At 35.1% G+C, this 15,461-nt stretch overlaps 2 protein-coding genes across 3 annotated transcripts; one reads left to right on the forward strand and one right to left on the reverse strand.

Moving 5' to 3' along the window:
• Nucleotides 1–752: 752 nt before the first annotated feature.
• On the forward strand, nt 753–7,195 carry LOC112022787 (probable protein phosphatase 2C 46). Its single transcript, XM_024055414.2, has 5 exons — nt 753–1,115; nt 1,570–1,981; nt 2,212–2,579; nt 6,073–6,309; nt 6,574–7,195. The coding sequence occupies exons 2-5, from the start codon at nt 1,663–1,665 to the stop codon at nt 6,838–6,840; spliced, it is 1,191 nt and encodes a 396-aa protein (XP_023911182.1). The 5' UTR covers nt 753–1,115; nt 1,570–1,662; the 3' UTR covers nt 6,841–7,195.
• A 2,740-nt stretch (nt 7,196–9,935) lies between these two features.
• Nucleotides 9,936–12,759, reverse strand: LOC112022812 (dolichyl-diphosphooligosaccharide--protein glycosyltransferase subunit 4A). Of its 2 annotated transcripts, XM_065771976.1 has the most exons (3): nt 12,630–12,759; nt 12,030–12,144; nt 9,936–10,224 (listed from the first exon to the last, which is right to left on the reverse strand). In XM_065771976.1, the coding sequence occupies exon 2, from the start codon at nt 12,142–12,144 to the stop codon at nt 12,031–12,033; it is 114 nt and encodes a 37-aa protein (XP_065628048.1). In that variant the 5' UTR covers nt 12,630–12,759; the 3' UTR covers nt 9,936–10,224; nt 12,030. The 2 variants fall into 2 exon arrangements, with proteins under 2 accessions (XP_065628048.1, XP_023911205.1); XM_024055437.2 differs by lacking the exon at nt 9,936–10,224 and having other exon boundaries at nt 11,806–12,144.
• Nucleotides 12,760–15,461: the final 2,702 nt, after the last annotated feature.

Below are 15,461 nucleotides of genomic sequence, written 5' to 3' on the forward strand. Positions count from 1 at the left end.
CAGAGATTTAACGACTATTAGACTCCAGAAATGAATATAAAATAAAGAAAAAACATAGAAAAAAAAATGTGAAATTATTTTATTTTTCATTTTTTGGTAGAGTATTGGCAGAAATTTCAATAGAAAAATAAAGAAAATGAAAAAACTACATCATGAAAAATATTTTGATGAACACAGTGAAAAATGGTTACATCTTTTCTTTGACAAACTGAAAATTAAATAATAATAATAATAATATTGCATTGGGACCAAAAAAAAAAAGATGTATTTCTTATTCTAATTAATATTACATCCAGACCATTTTTTTTTTTGATGAATCATCAAAATTTTTTAAAAAAACTACCACTGTTATTTGTTCAAATAAATAAGTTTTAAGATGCTATTTTTCTAACATATTTATTGAAATTGATGTTAATTGCATTTTACCATTAAACCAAAATACTATGGTCAAACTCTAGATTTCCTGTTTGAAAAAAAGACTAACGAACAAGTCGTGAAATTACGCGTGAAAATAGGTGCGTGGCTGAAATCGCAGAATCATAACGGAAGAGTGAAGACTAGCAACCAAAATATTAACAAGTAAATTAAAATTATATTAATTTTTTTTTTTTAACAATAATGATTATTTTATTATATTCTACCTATTTCTATCTACTTTCCGTTTGTTTGGTTTTTTATGTGTGGAGCCCACAGCTGCCCCCATATGCATTGCTGGCCTTTTAGCCATCGCTTTGTTCGTTTTCTTTTATAAGCCTTTGTCTGCTGAGAAAAGAGAGAGAGAGAGAGAGAGAAAGAGAGTTTCAGTTTGTTCAATCACACTGATTGAGAGCTCCTTATATATTCAATTATCTCTTTCTTTCTTCGTCCTATTCCTCTTCTATCATCTACAACAAAACCAAAAAAAAGAGTGAAAAGTTTTCATTTTTATTCAATATTCAGGAAAAAAGAGAGTGACCCATATAAGAAAAAACCCTATTGGCCACAGTTTTTGATGGATCTATGGATCTAACGCTTTTATACCCACATGTATTGGTCTGTTTCTTTTAGATCCCCATCATTTTCATTTGGTGGTATGCAATAGCGGACAACAACTGATCTAGGAGCCTAATTACACTGTGAGTTATCTTTTCCTTTGTGTGTTTGGTTTTATTACAACTTAGCAATTAATGTGTTTGGTTTTTTTTTCCCCTTTAAATTTGTGTTTTTGGGAAGTTAAAGTTACTGAATTTATGGTATGTGGGCAAAAATTTGTATGATTGGAGTGTGGAATGTGAAGGTAGATTTAACCGTTACTCTTTGCCACAACTCCTATGTTATTTTATTCATTTAGAGGTAGTATTAGTAGGGTTGTGGTTTTATTGAAGTTCTTATTAGAAATGGAGGTGGGTTTTGGATTTCAGGCCATATTGTGTTCACTTCAATGAGGTTTTTAAGCTTAGAATTTAGACTAAAAGTTTGTTTCTTTTGTTAGCTACATGATGTAGTTTTGATTGAGAGAAGAGGGTAGGGATGTTATTGTGTTAATCATGTTGTTTGTTTAGTTCATATGGAGTTTTTCTTGCTCTACAGGGGAGGAGGTTGCTCTGGTTTTGGTTGTAGAGGGAGGGATTGCATCCATTTTGGATGTGGAGGAATTGGAGGCTGGCCCCGGTGAAATGAGGGATGTTATCAAGGTTGATAAACTTACTCAGGGCCTGCTGGCGGCCATCCTTGGACAATTATGTCCACTCGGGTTCAGATGCAGCAGGCCGGCAAGATGGTTTACTTTGGTACAAAGACACTGGGCAGCACATGAATGGTGAGTTCTCAATGGCAGTCGTCCAGGCCAACAATTTGCTTGAGGATCAGAGCCAGATTGAGTCAGGTCCCTTGAGTTCGCTAGAGTCTGGACCATATGGCACCTTCATTGGAATATATGATGGTCATGGTGGGCCGGAGACTTCACGTTACATTTATGATCATCTATTTCAGCATTTAAAGAGTAAGAAACCTATGCTCAGATGGATTTTTAGCATAAAAAGTTGAAAACGCTTGTTAATGCCAAAATTGACATTTACTCAGTTCCGTGTTAAAATTGAGAACCATGAAAGTTTACATGAGTTTCTTTCAGTAATTCAGGGCTTTTGTTTTGTTATACTTAAATCGTTGGGTTTGAGGTGGGAAATTAAGTCAATGGTTCTCATGATTGGGTTGAATTGGGTATTTTGGCAGGGTTGACCTCAGAGCAACAATCAATGTCAGTGGATGTGATACGGAAAGCATATCAAGCAACCGAGGAGGGATTTCTGTCTGTTGTTACCAAACAGTGGCCTATGAATCCCCAAATTGCAGCTGTTGGATCTTGCTGCCTGGTTGGCGTGATCTGTGGTGGTACTCTCTACATTGCCAACCTTGGTGATTCCCGTGCTGTGCTGGGGAGGCTTGTCAGATCAACCGGGGAGGTTCTTGCCATCCAGCTGTCAGCAGAGCATAATGTGGGAATAGAATCTGTGCGACAGGAGATGTTCTCTTTGCACCCAGATGACTCACATGTTGTGGTTTTGAAGCATAATGTATGGCGCGTTAAAGGCTTGATACAGGTGAGTTAGTTGTGTGGGCGATGTCTTTCATTTGAACTAGCCCATGTAATAACTTTTTCTTCCCTTTCTAATTTCTTGTGTCATTTTGATTTGCGGAATTGAGATGTTACAACATTAATGCTTTTGAAATCTTAATGACATTTAGTACTAAAACTAGCTACAAATGCCTTGTCATGTTATGGGTCCTGTGATTTTTACCAATATTTATTCGAATATTAGTTCAGTTTCTGCATGCAGCACATGTCAGCTAAGTAATTAGAGTGATATATTATCCATGTAGGCCACATGTGATTTAGACTTTGTCATGTTGTTGAGTCCATGGTTTCTAGTCTCAGAGCCTGCATTCAGAGTTAGACTGTTAGAGTTGTTTGTGTAAATTAATCTGTATACTAATAATTTCTGAAGGATGTTGTTTGAGGGGGGAAATTGCAAGAAGATCTCAAATTTTTTTTTGTGCATGGGAGGGGACGCTCTTCCTTTTTCCACTTCTACTAGGAGCAGTTGTATATTATTTTGGCCTAAGACCTTGGCTTTTGGGTCTTGGGTTCAAATGTTGCCATTGTTCATGAGAAATTACATAATAGTTTGAATGAGGGACTATATTGCTTTAGACTTCATTTTGGTTCTGCATGGAGCCTCTCTTTTTCTTTGTAGGCAAGTTGTTTATAGTTCCTTGTTCACATGTTTAACAAGAGGCTTCGCTGGAAACTCTTGGTTTTGTGGTGTTTTTCTTCTCTTTTCTGTTTTTCTTTCTCTTGACAACATATGAATTTCAGTAAAGAAAGTAATATTGACAAGGTATTTTGATGTGACTAAGGAAATCATGTTGGAAGACTAACTAGCCGGAGAATGATTTGAGGGATGAAATATGATTTTTCAACCTAAATACATTATTTAAGGTTGGCATTCAACCCAAGTTAATATGCATTGTCATGGAATGATTCATAGAGCAGGTGCATGGCTTTGTGAGAAAAGGGTTTACATGTTACAAGCATCACTTATCAGCATTGTTTAAATCATGTATAATTCTATCATAAGATTCAGCACATTCATCATATTAGATTCCTTTATAGAAAGCATATATTTGGACTATGGTATTTCTATAAATAATAGGAATAGTGTGGAGATTATAACAAGTTTCTTTGTTATCTCTATAATGTAAGTATTCCATAGTTTGGAAGTAATGGCCCACAATAAAAATAATTAGGCTAAATTTCAAATTGTAGCCTCTAACTTTGACCTCTTCTCAATTCAGTCCTTTAAGTTTAATTTTTTTTAATCCCCTTGTCATTTCATCTAGTTTTGTCCAATCTCACCAATTATTTTGGTATTTTTCAATTTCCAAAATGGCATTGTTTTGATGGACCTAATGGTGTGGATTGGATAGAGTAACTATATTGGAAACAAATGGAAGTTAAAGGACTAAAACAAAAACAAAGAAAAAAACAAAAAACACTTTAAAGGATTGAATCGCAAACATGTCGAAGTTAGAGGGTGTACTTTCTAAATCAGCCAAAACATAATATTGGTAAATTGCTTGCTATTGCAAAAATTTGAGATTGGCAAGTCAGTTATCCGAGGTCTGAGTCACCTTTAATTTGGAACCTAAAGTTATTCTATACTTGAGAAACAGTTCTCATGCCTAGTTGATCTAAGTGACAAAAGGAGGGAGAAGACTGTTAAGATCCTAATGTTTCACATTGGCTAAGTGTGTGTTTATAAGCTCTTGGGCACCCTCCTCTTGCAAGCCGGTTTCAAGGGTGAGTTTTACCTCTTACTACCTTGAGATCTGGGGTGCTTCGAATTCTTTGTTTCCTTGGAAGGGGGTTTGGAAACCAAAGATTCCTAAGCGCGTGGCGTTTTTTCTGTGGACTGCTACACATGGTCGGATCCTCACTTTGGATAATCTAATGCTTAAGGGTCGCCCTTTGGCTAATAGGTGTTGTATGTGTTGCTGTGATGGGGAGTCGGTTAACCACCTTCTTCTTCATTGTCCTGTGACCCATTCTCTTTGGTCTTTTATGCTTCAGGCCTTTGGTATTCTTTGGGTTATGCCAGGATTGGTGGCGGGTTTGTTATCTTGTTGGTATCAATGGCATGGGAAGCATAACTCGGACATTTGGAACTTGGTTCCAGGGTGCTTAATGTGGATTGTGTGGTTGGAACGAAATCGTCGTTCCTTTGAGGACAAAGAGAAGACGTTGGATGAGTTAAAGCTTTTATGCCATCGTAGTCTATGGGAGTGGTCTCATTGTTGGGGTTTTTCTAATTGTTCTTCTCTCTCTGAATTTTGTCATCCCTTAGCTTAGTTTCCTGATTACCCTCTGTTTATTGTATTGTTTGTTCCTTTTATTTCTTGTTGTTCATAATCATGAACTTCTTGTATTTCTCTTTTTTCTATCTTTTATACAAGTTTTCTAATTACCTAAAAAAAAAAAAAAAAAGGGTGAGTTCTACCTATGAGTTTGTAACATTTGGTATTAGAGCCAACCATTACCTGATTAATCGGGTGTAGCTCATTGAGTATGGGATCAAATGAGTTGGAACTTTGTGGTTAGGTCCTAGAAGGGATGACCTAGAGGCTAGATTAAAATTACTGATAGTTGAGTGGAGCCACCAAAAAGAGAAGTGGCTACCAACGGATCAGTGTCGCTAGAGTGAGTCGTCATGGATGTCGGCTGCAGAGCGTGATGGTATGTTATGATCCTTGTGTCCCACTTTGATTAACCATGTGTTTATAAGCTCTTGGGCACCTCCCCTTGCAAGCCGGTTTTTAAGGGTGAGTTCTACTTATGAGTTTGTAACAAAGGCAAATGATGGTCACGTACCTCTGGCAATTATTTTCCTTTTTAAGTGCCTTTGGCACTTATGTTGGCTTGTTTGATGAAATAAGCCTTTGGTTGGATTGGTGTTTAAGATAGATCCTTCTAATATTGTTGATGAACCAATATGATAGGCCATTATGATCTTTGCTTTGCAGATGACTAGAAATCCTGGTTACAGATGGTCAATGATTAAAATTAAGAAACGCAAGGATGAAATATTTATCCAAAATGGGGGAATAAATGAAAGAGAAATGGCATTCATACAAGGATAAGACCCTAAAAATATCTTTACATTGATGTCATTTATACTTTATAGTTTGTAATTGATTTTGACACAATCACACTAAAAGAAGTTATATAATAGTGCCCCTGTGATGAAGGACAGGGGATGGTGTTGGGCAGGGTCTTAGGTTCCACTGATTCCTGAAAAAGATAACCCTTATACGTGTTATTGCTTTACTGATGATTCCGTGCAATATCTCTATTACAGTGGAAATTGGTTTCTTTTGAATTAGATGAATTTACCAAAATTAGTTGGGTATGTGGATTTGTATTCATGTACACATGCATGTATATGTAAATTATGATGCAATTTTTGTGGCATGCTGAGCATTTTTTTTCTCTTGGTTTTAACATTTGCTTATTTGTGGATATGTTTTGTGTTTCAGATATCTAGATCTATTGGTGATGTATATCTAAAAAAGGCTGAATTTAACAGGGAGCCTTTGTATACTAAGTTTCGCCTTCGTGGACCTTTTAAAATGCCAATTTTAAGCTCTGATCCATCAATTTCCATGCATGAACTTCAACCCCATGATCAGTTTCTCATATTTGCTTCTGATGGGCTGTGGGAGCACCTTAGCAATCAGGAAGCAGTTGACATTGTTCAAAACCACCCACGCAATGTAAGATATTTATCACAGCAATGGCAGTTCTAATTTGTATTTGTATTTACTTGCATGAAATTTTGAGTTACCAACAGCTGGCTTGACCTAGTAAATTTGGAATTGTTAGTTACTTGTGAAACTTTATGGAGATCTTGGGGCTGAAAAGCCCATCCAATAAGTACACATGCTTTCACTTTGTGTTTACCATGATTGTTACGAGTATCATATGATGGGGGCCTCAAGAAATGATAGAATTTGACATTACCTGTTCTGTTCATGCAGGGAATTGCCCGGAGGCTTGTGAAAGTTGCCTTACAGGAAGCAGCTAAGAAGAGGGAAATGAGATACACCGATCTGAAGAAAATTGACCGCGGTGTCCGCCGACATTTCCATGATGACATCACAGTCATAGTTGTTTTTCTTGATTCAAATCTTGTGAGCAGAGCAAGTTCAGTTAGAGGCCCTACTTTGTCTGTGAGAGGAGGTGGTGTTCACCTACGTGCGAAGTCTCTAGCCCCCTGTGCCACACCAGTGGAGCTTAATAGTTAATACTACTTGATTAAGCCGCCTCATTGTACTATTGTACGTGGTATTAGATCCTTCTCAGAATTCTAGTGCCTTCAGCTTGTATATCCAAGGGAGATAAGAGAAGGTGTGGTCATTTTTATCTTGTACAATGTAGATTTAACCAAGAACGTGTATTTATTTAGTTTCTAAGGACTTGAGCAAGGAAAGAATCAGTGAAATAGAGCTTCAAAGGTGACACTGATGATTCTTTCTTCGAGACTCTGTTCTTACGTATTCATTTTCCTCCCCCACTCTTTCTTTCATTTTAGAGTTTTGTGTTTTGTATATTATGTGAACTTCATCCCTTGAAATCAAAGTTTCGGATCCTGTTACTTCACGGCTTCGCTTTACTTTTTGTACTTGCAGATTCAGATTCTGCTTGTCTGTGCTTACTTGAAGAGATACGTATTGGTCTGAACTGATTGGAAATTCTGCCTTAATTGGTTATTTATACTTGGCAGGAAACTCTGGAAAATATATGGATAAGCATCATTGGGTGCATTTTGCACATCAAAAGAAAATAATAAAGCTGGTAAAAATATAGGTTCCAAAATGGGTCTTTGTTTACTGTGTAATTTAGTTACAGATTGATGATGGAGATTAATTAAAAATCTCATTGAACAGATTCAATCCCAAATCCATTTAATTTTCGGTCTGCTGAAAACCAAGTAGTATAAAATTAAACATACTTTTAGATTAGATTTTTATTTCCCCTAAAATTTTATTTGTTAGAAGTTGACAAAAGTATAGTGATACTAAAAAAAATGAATTTTTTTATACACTTGAGTGTGTTTGGAAAGTAATGAAAGTTATGAATTTTTTTATACACTTGAGTGTGTTTGGAAAGTAATGAAAGTTGTAGCTTATAAGAGTTTTTAGTTTATTTTTGCTATTATTCATGGGTTTCATTATACTTTTGATACTATTTATGAGTCTCATTGCATTATTCAGCTAACTTTTGAGCTTTTTTCTAGGGTAATTTCAGTAAAAAGTTTTCAATTTTAACTAAGTAGCTATTTCCAAACAAACCCTTAAATAAATACAGTAAAACTTAAAAAATAAAAAAATAACAAAGTGGATCCAAACTAAAACATTGAAATCAACAAATTGCACAAGTCAACAAATTATGAAATTGGGCTTGCGATTGGGTGTCTTTAGATTGGTTTTAGAGAGTGCATTCACAAGAGAAAAATTAAACCTAGCAAGGAGACCAAAGCCACAGACTTGAGAGTCCAAACATCTATAATTTTGTTGGAGGTAGTACCTATCAAAAAAAAAAAAAAATGTATATCCAAGGGAGATAAGAGAAGGTGTGGTCATTTTTATCTTGTACAATGTAGATTTAACCAAGAACGTGTATTTATTTAGTTTCTAAGGACTTGAGCAAGGAAAGAATCAGTGAAATAGAGCTTCAAAGGTGACACTGATGATTCTTTCTTCGAGACTCTGTTCTTACGTATTCATTTTCCTCCCCCACTCTTTCTTTCATTTTAGAGTTTTGTGTTTTGTATATTATGTGAACTTCATCCCTTGAAATCAAAGTTTCGGATCCTGTTACTTCACGGCTTCGCTTTACTTTTTGTACTTGCAGATTCAGATTCTGCTTGTCTGTGCTTACTTGAAGAGATACGTATTGGTCTGAACTGATTGGAAATTCTGCCTTAATTGGTTATTTATACTTGGCAGGAAACTCTGGAAAAGATATGGATAAGCATCATTGGGTGCATTTTGCACATCAAAAGAAAATAATAAAGCTGGTAAAAATATAGGTTCCAAAATGGGTCTTTGTTTACTGTGTAATTTAGTTACAGATTGATGATGGAGATTAATTAAAAATCTCATTGAACAGATTCAATCCCAAATCCATTTAATTTTCGGTCTGCTGAAAACCAAGTAGTATAAAATTAAACATACTTTTAGATTAGATTTTTATTTCCCCTAAAATTTTATTTGTTAGAAGTTGACAAAAGTATAGTAATACTAAAAAAAATGAATTTTTTTATACACTTGAGTGTGTTTGGAAAGTAATGAAAGTTATGAATTTTTTTATACACTTGAGTGTGTTTGGAAAGTAATGAAAGTTGTAGCTTATAAGAGTTTTTAGTTTATTTTTGCTATTATTCATAGATTTCATTACACTTTTGGTATTATTTATGAGTCTCATTGCATTATTCAGCTAACTTTTGAGCTTTTTTCTAGGGTAATTTTAGTAAAAAGTTTTCAATTTTAACTAAGTAGCTATTTCCAATGAAATCACACACACGATTTTAACTTTACAACTTATTGATTTGAGCAATTGTGAATAATTGACATATTTTGCCTACTAATAATTTGTGTGACTCACTATTTTTTGTGACTATTCACAATTGCACAAGTCAACAAATTATGAAATTGGGCTTGCGATTGGATGTCTTTAGATTGGTTTTAGAGAGTGCATTCACAAGAGAAAAATTAAACCTAGCAAGGAGACCAAAGCCACAGACTTTGAGAGTCCAAACATCTATAATTTTGTTGGAGGTAGTACCTATCAAAAAAAAAAAAAAAATTTGTTGGTGGTAGTATTGTGAACATGACAATTAGGGAAAATAAAAGACCACAATTTTGGGACAACTCAATTGTGTGTGTGTGTGTTTTGAGTAAGAAACGGATGCGTTACAAAAGCTGAGGAAGTGAAACGAAGGTGAGAACTAATTGTTGCCAAATTATCCAGTACACAAAACCTTGAAACAACAATCAGAAGAAAGGAAAATATGACAAAATCCGAATCTTGGGACCTTCCCCGGCCAGCAAAGGCATTGGTAATCCTATTCACCTCCCCAAAAACATGCTTAACCTTATAATAGTGAATCCTCCATAATAGACATGCACTCATTCTCCAAAGGCAAAGGGTAAGTGTGAATGCTAACATAACAATTTAGGAAAGAGACCACAACCAAAAAATCAAGTTCACCAAAAAGCATAATTTTGATGTAATAGATTATGAATAATGAAAAAAAAATTATAAATTTATACAAAAATGATAAACAACTCTTCATAATTTATGACGTTAAAAAAAAAAAAAAAAAAAAAAAAGTGCGGCTGCCTTTTTCCCGCTTCCCAGCGCATAGAAGTCTACCCATTGGTCATGAGAAAGAGAGAGAGAGGAGAGGCTCTACTTCTTTATATATTGTCTGTTGTCATTTCCATTGTCACTTTATAGGGCACAACTCTCCATACCTACGAGCTATCTTTCCACGGAGAAAAACTGAAAGAGAGATAGATATCCTCCATTATTCTGATTTCTGACTTACCAAACTGTTCTTTGGCATCCCTCTTAGCTAATCTTGACTCTTATCAAGACTTGCATATTTCTTTTCCCATTGTAGTCTGCAGAGCAAAGATTTGGCATAAATTTCTTAAAAATTTTAATCATTCGTTGATAAATAATAATCTAGAATTTATTGCAAAATTTTAATATTTCTATGGTATAATTACCAAGCGGTCCAAGCCATAGTCCGTCAAGTACTCAGAATTCAGAATATTTGTAGTGTTGGTTTCATTATATTTTAATGACTAAAATAAGGCATTTATAGTTTCATGCTGTGAGAATTATGTAAGTGTCACTTGTCTTCAACACATTGGCTATTATGCGATGGAAAAAAAATTCGTAGTCTTCTATAGGTATGTCAATACTGGTTTAGTAGGTGGTAAGAATTTATCAATGCTGTTGCAGTTAAAATTATCAAGCGAAATGACAGGACGACTAAAGACCCAAAAAGAAAAAGAAGTAAAAAAAAAAAAAAAAAAAGTTGTCCTCTTAGCACGTTATTTATTTATTTTTATTTTATTTTGTTGTGTACTAGGCTTTGGCAGTTCATAGACAATTAAGGGTCCAAATCTTTGTCCATATGTCTAGACTTAGCTAGGGTACTTCACAAGAAGACGAGTAATTCTGCAGAGATAAAAAATTTTCTTAACATTTTCTCTAGTAAGTTAGTGCAAGTCTCTGCAGGTTTACATTTTTAAAGGAACAGTGTCAAATCCACACCCATTTTTATGATACGTTATGGTTAAAATATATTACTTTCACATCTTGCAGTAACATGAATTTTATTTTGTATTAATTACAATAATATATTATTTTTAAATCATGAGAAAAATATATATAAAAATTTATCATATGGCCAGACTATAGTATTTAAAATTAAGGGCTAGTCACATTCAGGATTGTGCTTGCTTTTCATAAATCCGGCAGCAGCACCACCACCACAACCTAATAACACTAGTGGGTGCCTGAAAGAGAAGAGAGATAGAAAACCTAAACTCTTGCTTAACTGTTAATAGAATTTTCCTATCGAGCCAATTAGCTGTAGAATCCATGCCAATAAATGGATTTCATGAGTCCCACATGGAAAGGCTGTCGGGATACAACATGCATCTCTAGGCATTCAACCAAATCACAAAGCACAAAGCTACAAATGCTTTACCTGTGCTCAACTCCTCATGTGATTTGGTATTAAGAGTCCATTTGGAATGGTTTATTTAGCTGAAACTGAAAACTTTTTATTGAAAGTACTGTAAATAAAGCTAAAAGGTAGTTGAAATGCTACAATAGTACTAACGAATAGTATCAAAAAGTGTAACAAGACACGTGAATAGTAGCAAAAATAAACTAAATAGTTAAAAAAAAAAGACACGTGAATAGTAGCAAAAATAAACTAAATAGTTAAAAAAAAAAAAAAAAAACTGACTTTTTAAGGTAATGCCAAACACACGCTAAGGTCTCAACCAGAAAAGGCCTAATCCTTGTTGCAAGAATAAGAAAATCCACACTTCTTTCCAACCAATTTGCAATTGGACGAGAGTAGAAATGGGACCCCAAATCTACAAAGCTAAAGAGTGCCAACCGCCAACACTAGAATTGATACTTGACAATTTCATGCCACATATATAAGCACACCGCCATCATGATCCCCAAGACATTAACAGCATTACCAAAATTAAAATACAGCCAAACAAAATGGGCATACAGGGCCAGAATCTATTACTAGATGGATTAATTTTTCATGAAAACAAAGCAATGAAATGACATTTGCGGTCGCAGTGCGTACATTTTGTGAAACAGCTCAAGTCTACAAAACAAGAACAAACATCTCTATTGCAAACACATTAAAAAAAAACAGACAGAAAACCTTAGTTGCCTTCATATTTCGGGTCAGCCACCACGTAATGATACGCTATAACCAGTACGAAGATGAATACGCCAAGGAAATTGGCAAAGAAGCCGAGGTCCTGATCGTCGATCATCTGTAACAAAACACGCAAAACATCACAATATCAATTTCTCCTTCTTGCTTAGTAAAAACAAGATCGATTAAAATTGAAAATTCCCAGTTAGGAAAAATTGACTCATGGCTACAAGATACCCAATTCATCACACATCCAAACAGAGATCAGGGACTTGAATCGAAATGGAGAATAAATTAAACTGTGATTTTTTATTTTTTATTTATTTTTTTGAATTAGATTGATCAGATTTCCCATTTACGAATTACCAATTTCAGCTCAGATAACCAGTTCCGGACCAAAAATCTTACCCCAAATACCAATTTGACTCCCAAAATTCATAAGCTAATACACAAAAACATATTCCAACTCATACTTATACAAATTATGCTTAATTACTCATTACTCATTATGCAATTAGGTCCAACAATGAGAAAGTCAATACAATTAATTAAAAAACCAAGAACAATTTTCATTTCAGATGGAGAGAAGAGACATGGAGTTACCGGCGGAGTGGCTGGCGGCAGCGAGGCTGTGAGCCGGTGAGAGAGAGACACGTCAGAGAGCCAGCACTCAGCAAAGCCGAGAGGCGAGAGAGAGACTGAGAGAGTTAAGGAGGAAGATCTGAGAAAATAACGAATTTATAGCTAGGGAGATAGGTGTGGGCTGTCCACAAAACGACGCCGTTTTCATGTTGTTGTCGTTGTTTTCTTTTTCTTTTCTTTTTTTTTGTAATTACATTTTCATGTTTGAAGATTTTGAAAAATGACACTCTATTTCAAGCTTAAAGGGACAACCAAAAAAAAAAAAAAAAAATTCTCCTCTTGACATCTAATTTATCAAACTATATTAAATTAATATTAGAAATGTTGTGTACTAACTTGCCATATTCTTAAGAGCGGGTTTCTAAAATTATCTTATTTCATAGTTAAAATTCATTGTTTTAAATTTTTTATTTAAGTGTATTTTTAAATATTAAGTGTGAATTTTTCTTTTTCTTTTTTATTTTCTCAATGGGTTATGGGAACATTTTCCTTTGTAAGTGTTTAATAAATTTTGTATTTTTATACTAAATTTATTAGTTATTTGTTTACTAGAGCGCTACCATTAGGGAGTGTAAACCTCCCCCCCCCCCCCCTCAAAAAAAACACCAATTGCTATTTTAGCAACTAAACCCTTTAAAAGCAAGCTCCATCTGAGTATGTAAACCCAAAAAATTATCCATCCTAGCAACAATAAGGCTACATATTTGCAACCTTATTAGTCATGAGGTTGTAAAGAAAAAAACTACTTTTTTTAATCTTCCACACACTCTTTCTTTCTCTAACACTCTCTCTCTTCTTACTTTTTTTTATTAGGTAGTTTATATTATTTTATTGAGTTGTATGTAAAATAAAAATTTGGATAGTGGGTGTATTGTTGAATGGGTTGGTAAAATAGATAAAGTAGTGTTTAAAAATGTAAAATATGTGTTTTTTTACATCCCCATTGCTAAAAATTTAAAATTCTTATAGAAATTTAAAATATTTCATTACTAATATAAAGAATAAGGGGGAGAGTGTTAAATTTCTTCAAACTTTAAGGGAATGGAGTGTTTTTTTTCTTTTAGGTTTGGAGCTAAGGGTCCGTTTGGTTCCCGTAAAATATTTTCCGGAAAATACTTATTTTCCGAAAATGCTATTTTCCGGAAAAGGAAAATATTTTCAAGTGTTTGGTTATATTATGAAAATTGTTATGGAAAATATTTTCATGTGTTTGGTTCTATTAGGAAAATGCTATTTTCCTACAATTTTTTCCGACAGTAAATTCCGGCAACAACAATATCCGGCAACATCCGGCAACAACAACAACAACAACGCAAATTCCGGCAACAACAACACAAATTCCGGCGACAACAATAATAACAACAATTTTCATTCCTCAGCTCCCAAACAAATATTAACATCATTCCTCAGTCCACAGCCACAAAAATACAAAACCCAAAGACAAAAAATCATCAACAACAACGATCAAACTTAAAAAAAAAAAAAAAAAAAAAAAAAAAAAAAAAAAAACTGAGAAATCGAGGAAGAGGGAGTGATGGGTCTGGGTCGACGTTGGAGCGGTGCTGCGATTGTAATGAATCGAGGAAGAGGGAGCGACGTTGGGTCGAGGAAGATGACGTGGTGCGATGGCCCGATCGAGGAGGCGATGGGTCTGGGTCGAGCGGCGTTGGAGCGATCGGCGCGGTGCTGCGATTTCCCTTTGATTGATCGGCGCGGTGCGATGGCGAGGTGCGAGACCGGTGCAATGACGCAGTTCGTGGGTTCGTCGGTTCGTGGCGCCGGCGAAGCCGAAGGCTCGTGAACGCCGGCGATGGGCTGTGGCGTTGGTTCGTTTTCTCTCTCGCTCGGTTTGGCTCTTCCTTCCTCTCTCTCTCTCTCTTTTTCCGGAAACACTTTGAAGTGAAAATAGGTACTGAAAATAATTTCAGTTGGGCAACGGAAAATTTGGAAGTGATTTTCCGGAAAATAGAATTTTCCGGAACAGCCAAACACGCGAAAATGTGGAAAACCATTTCCGGAAATGGTTTACTCCCAATTCAAACGCAGCCTAAGTGTCATTTCTCCAAACTTCAAGAAAGGGGAGTAAAATTACCATTTTTTTTAACTAAGTGAAATGACACCATTTTGTTTAAAAAATAAAAAGAAAAGCTATGCTAAACGATTCCTTTATATATAAGGAAATTATGTTGGAAGACTGTGGTGGGCCTTTCTGTATCTTGGGCTAAACTGCTCTTGCTGGACAATGGCCCAATAATTCTAGGATAGGAGAGTTGGGATTGGTTCAATTGGAACTCACCTTAACCCAGCTTGTACGCAAGTTAAGACCCCTTGGCAGAGATCTAGGTCACGTGTCCACGGCAGGGAACACTATCATAAAAGTATTATAGCAAGAGAAACGTAATATAGCATGATAGTTAAAAATATTCTAACTAAAGTGCATGCTACTAATCAAAGATGACGTTTAAACAATTTTTGCAACAGGAAAACATGATAATATGAGTATGGCAAAAATAAATCAGTGACAGGAAAAATAACGCTAGTACTTAAACAATCATGATAAAAGGAAGGAAGGGGATTAGTTTGCCAAACTTGCCTCCTTAGTAGATTTAAGTCCAAGAAATGAACCAATCTCCAGGGAATTCTGCCATAGAAATTACTTACTTTGAAAAATGGACCTAAGTAGCTTGATCTCAAATTCTTTAACTCACTAAAGAATAGGCTATTAAGAGGGAGAGAAGTGAGTAGCCTATTGGTGTGTGTTCTATCACTCTTCACTCCTTACTCTCTTATTTT

The sequence above is a fragment of the Quercus suber genome, unplaced genomic scaffold (assembly GCF_002906115.3).
Source record: "Quercus suber isolate HL8 unplaced genomic scaffold, Cork oak 2.0 scaffold_52, whole genome shotgun sequence".
NCBI classification, from domain to species: domain Eukaryota; kingdom Viridiplantae; phylum Streptophyta; class Magnoliopsida; order Fagales; family Fagaceae; genus Quercus; species Quercus suber.

Coding starts and splice junctions, on each gene's coding strand:
- LOC112022787 (XM_024055414.2), top strand. CDS start 1,663: ATGTTATCAAGGTTGATAAACTTACTCAGGGCCTGCTGGCGGCCATCC. Junction 1,982..2,211: donor TCTATTTCAGCATTTAAAGA/GTAAGAAACCTA, acceptor GTATTTTGGCAG/GGTTGACCTCAGAGCAACAA. Junction 2,580..6,072: donor GCGTTAAAGGCTTGATACAG/GTGAGTTAGTTG, acceptor TTTGTGTTTCAG/ATATCTAGATCTATTGGTGA.
- LOC112022812 (XM_065771976.1), bottom strand. CDS start 12,144: ATGATCGACGATCAGGACCTCGGCTTCTTTGCCAATTTCCTTGGCGTA.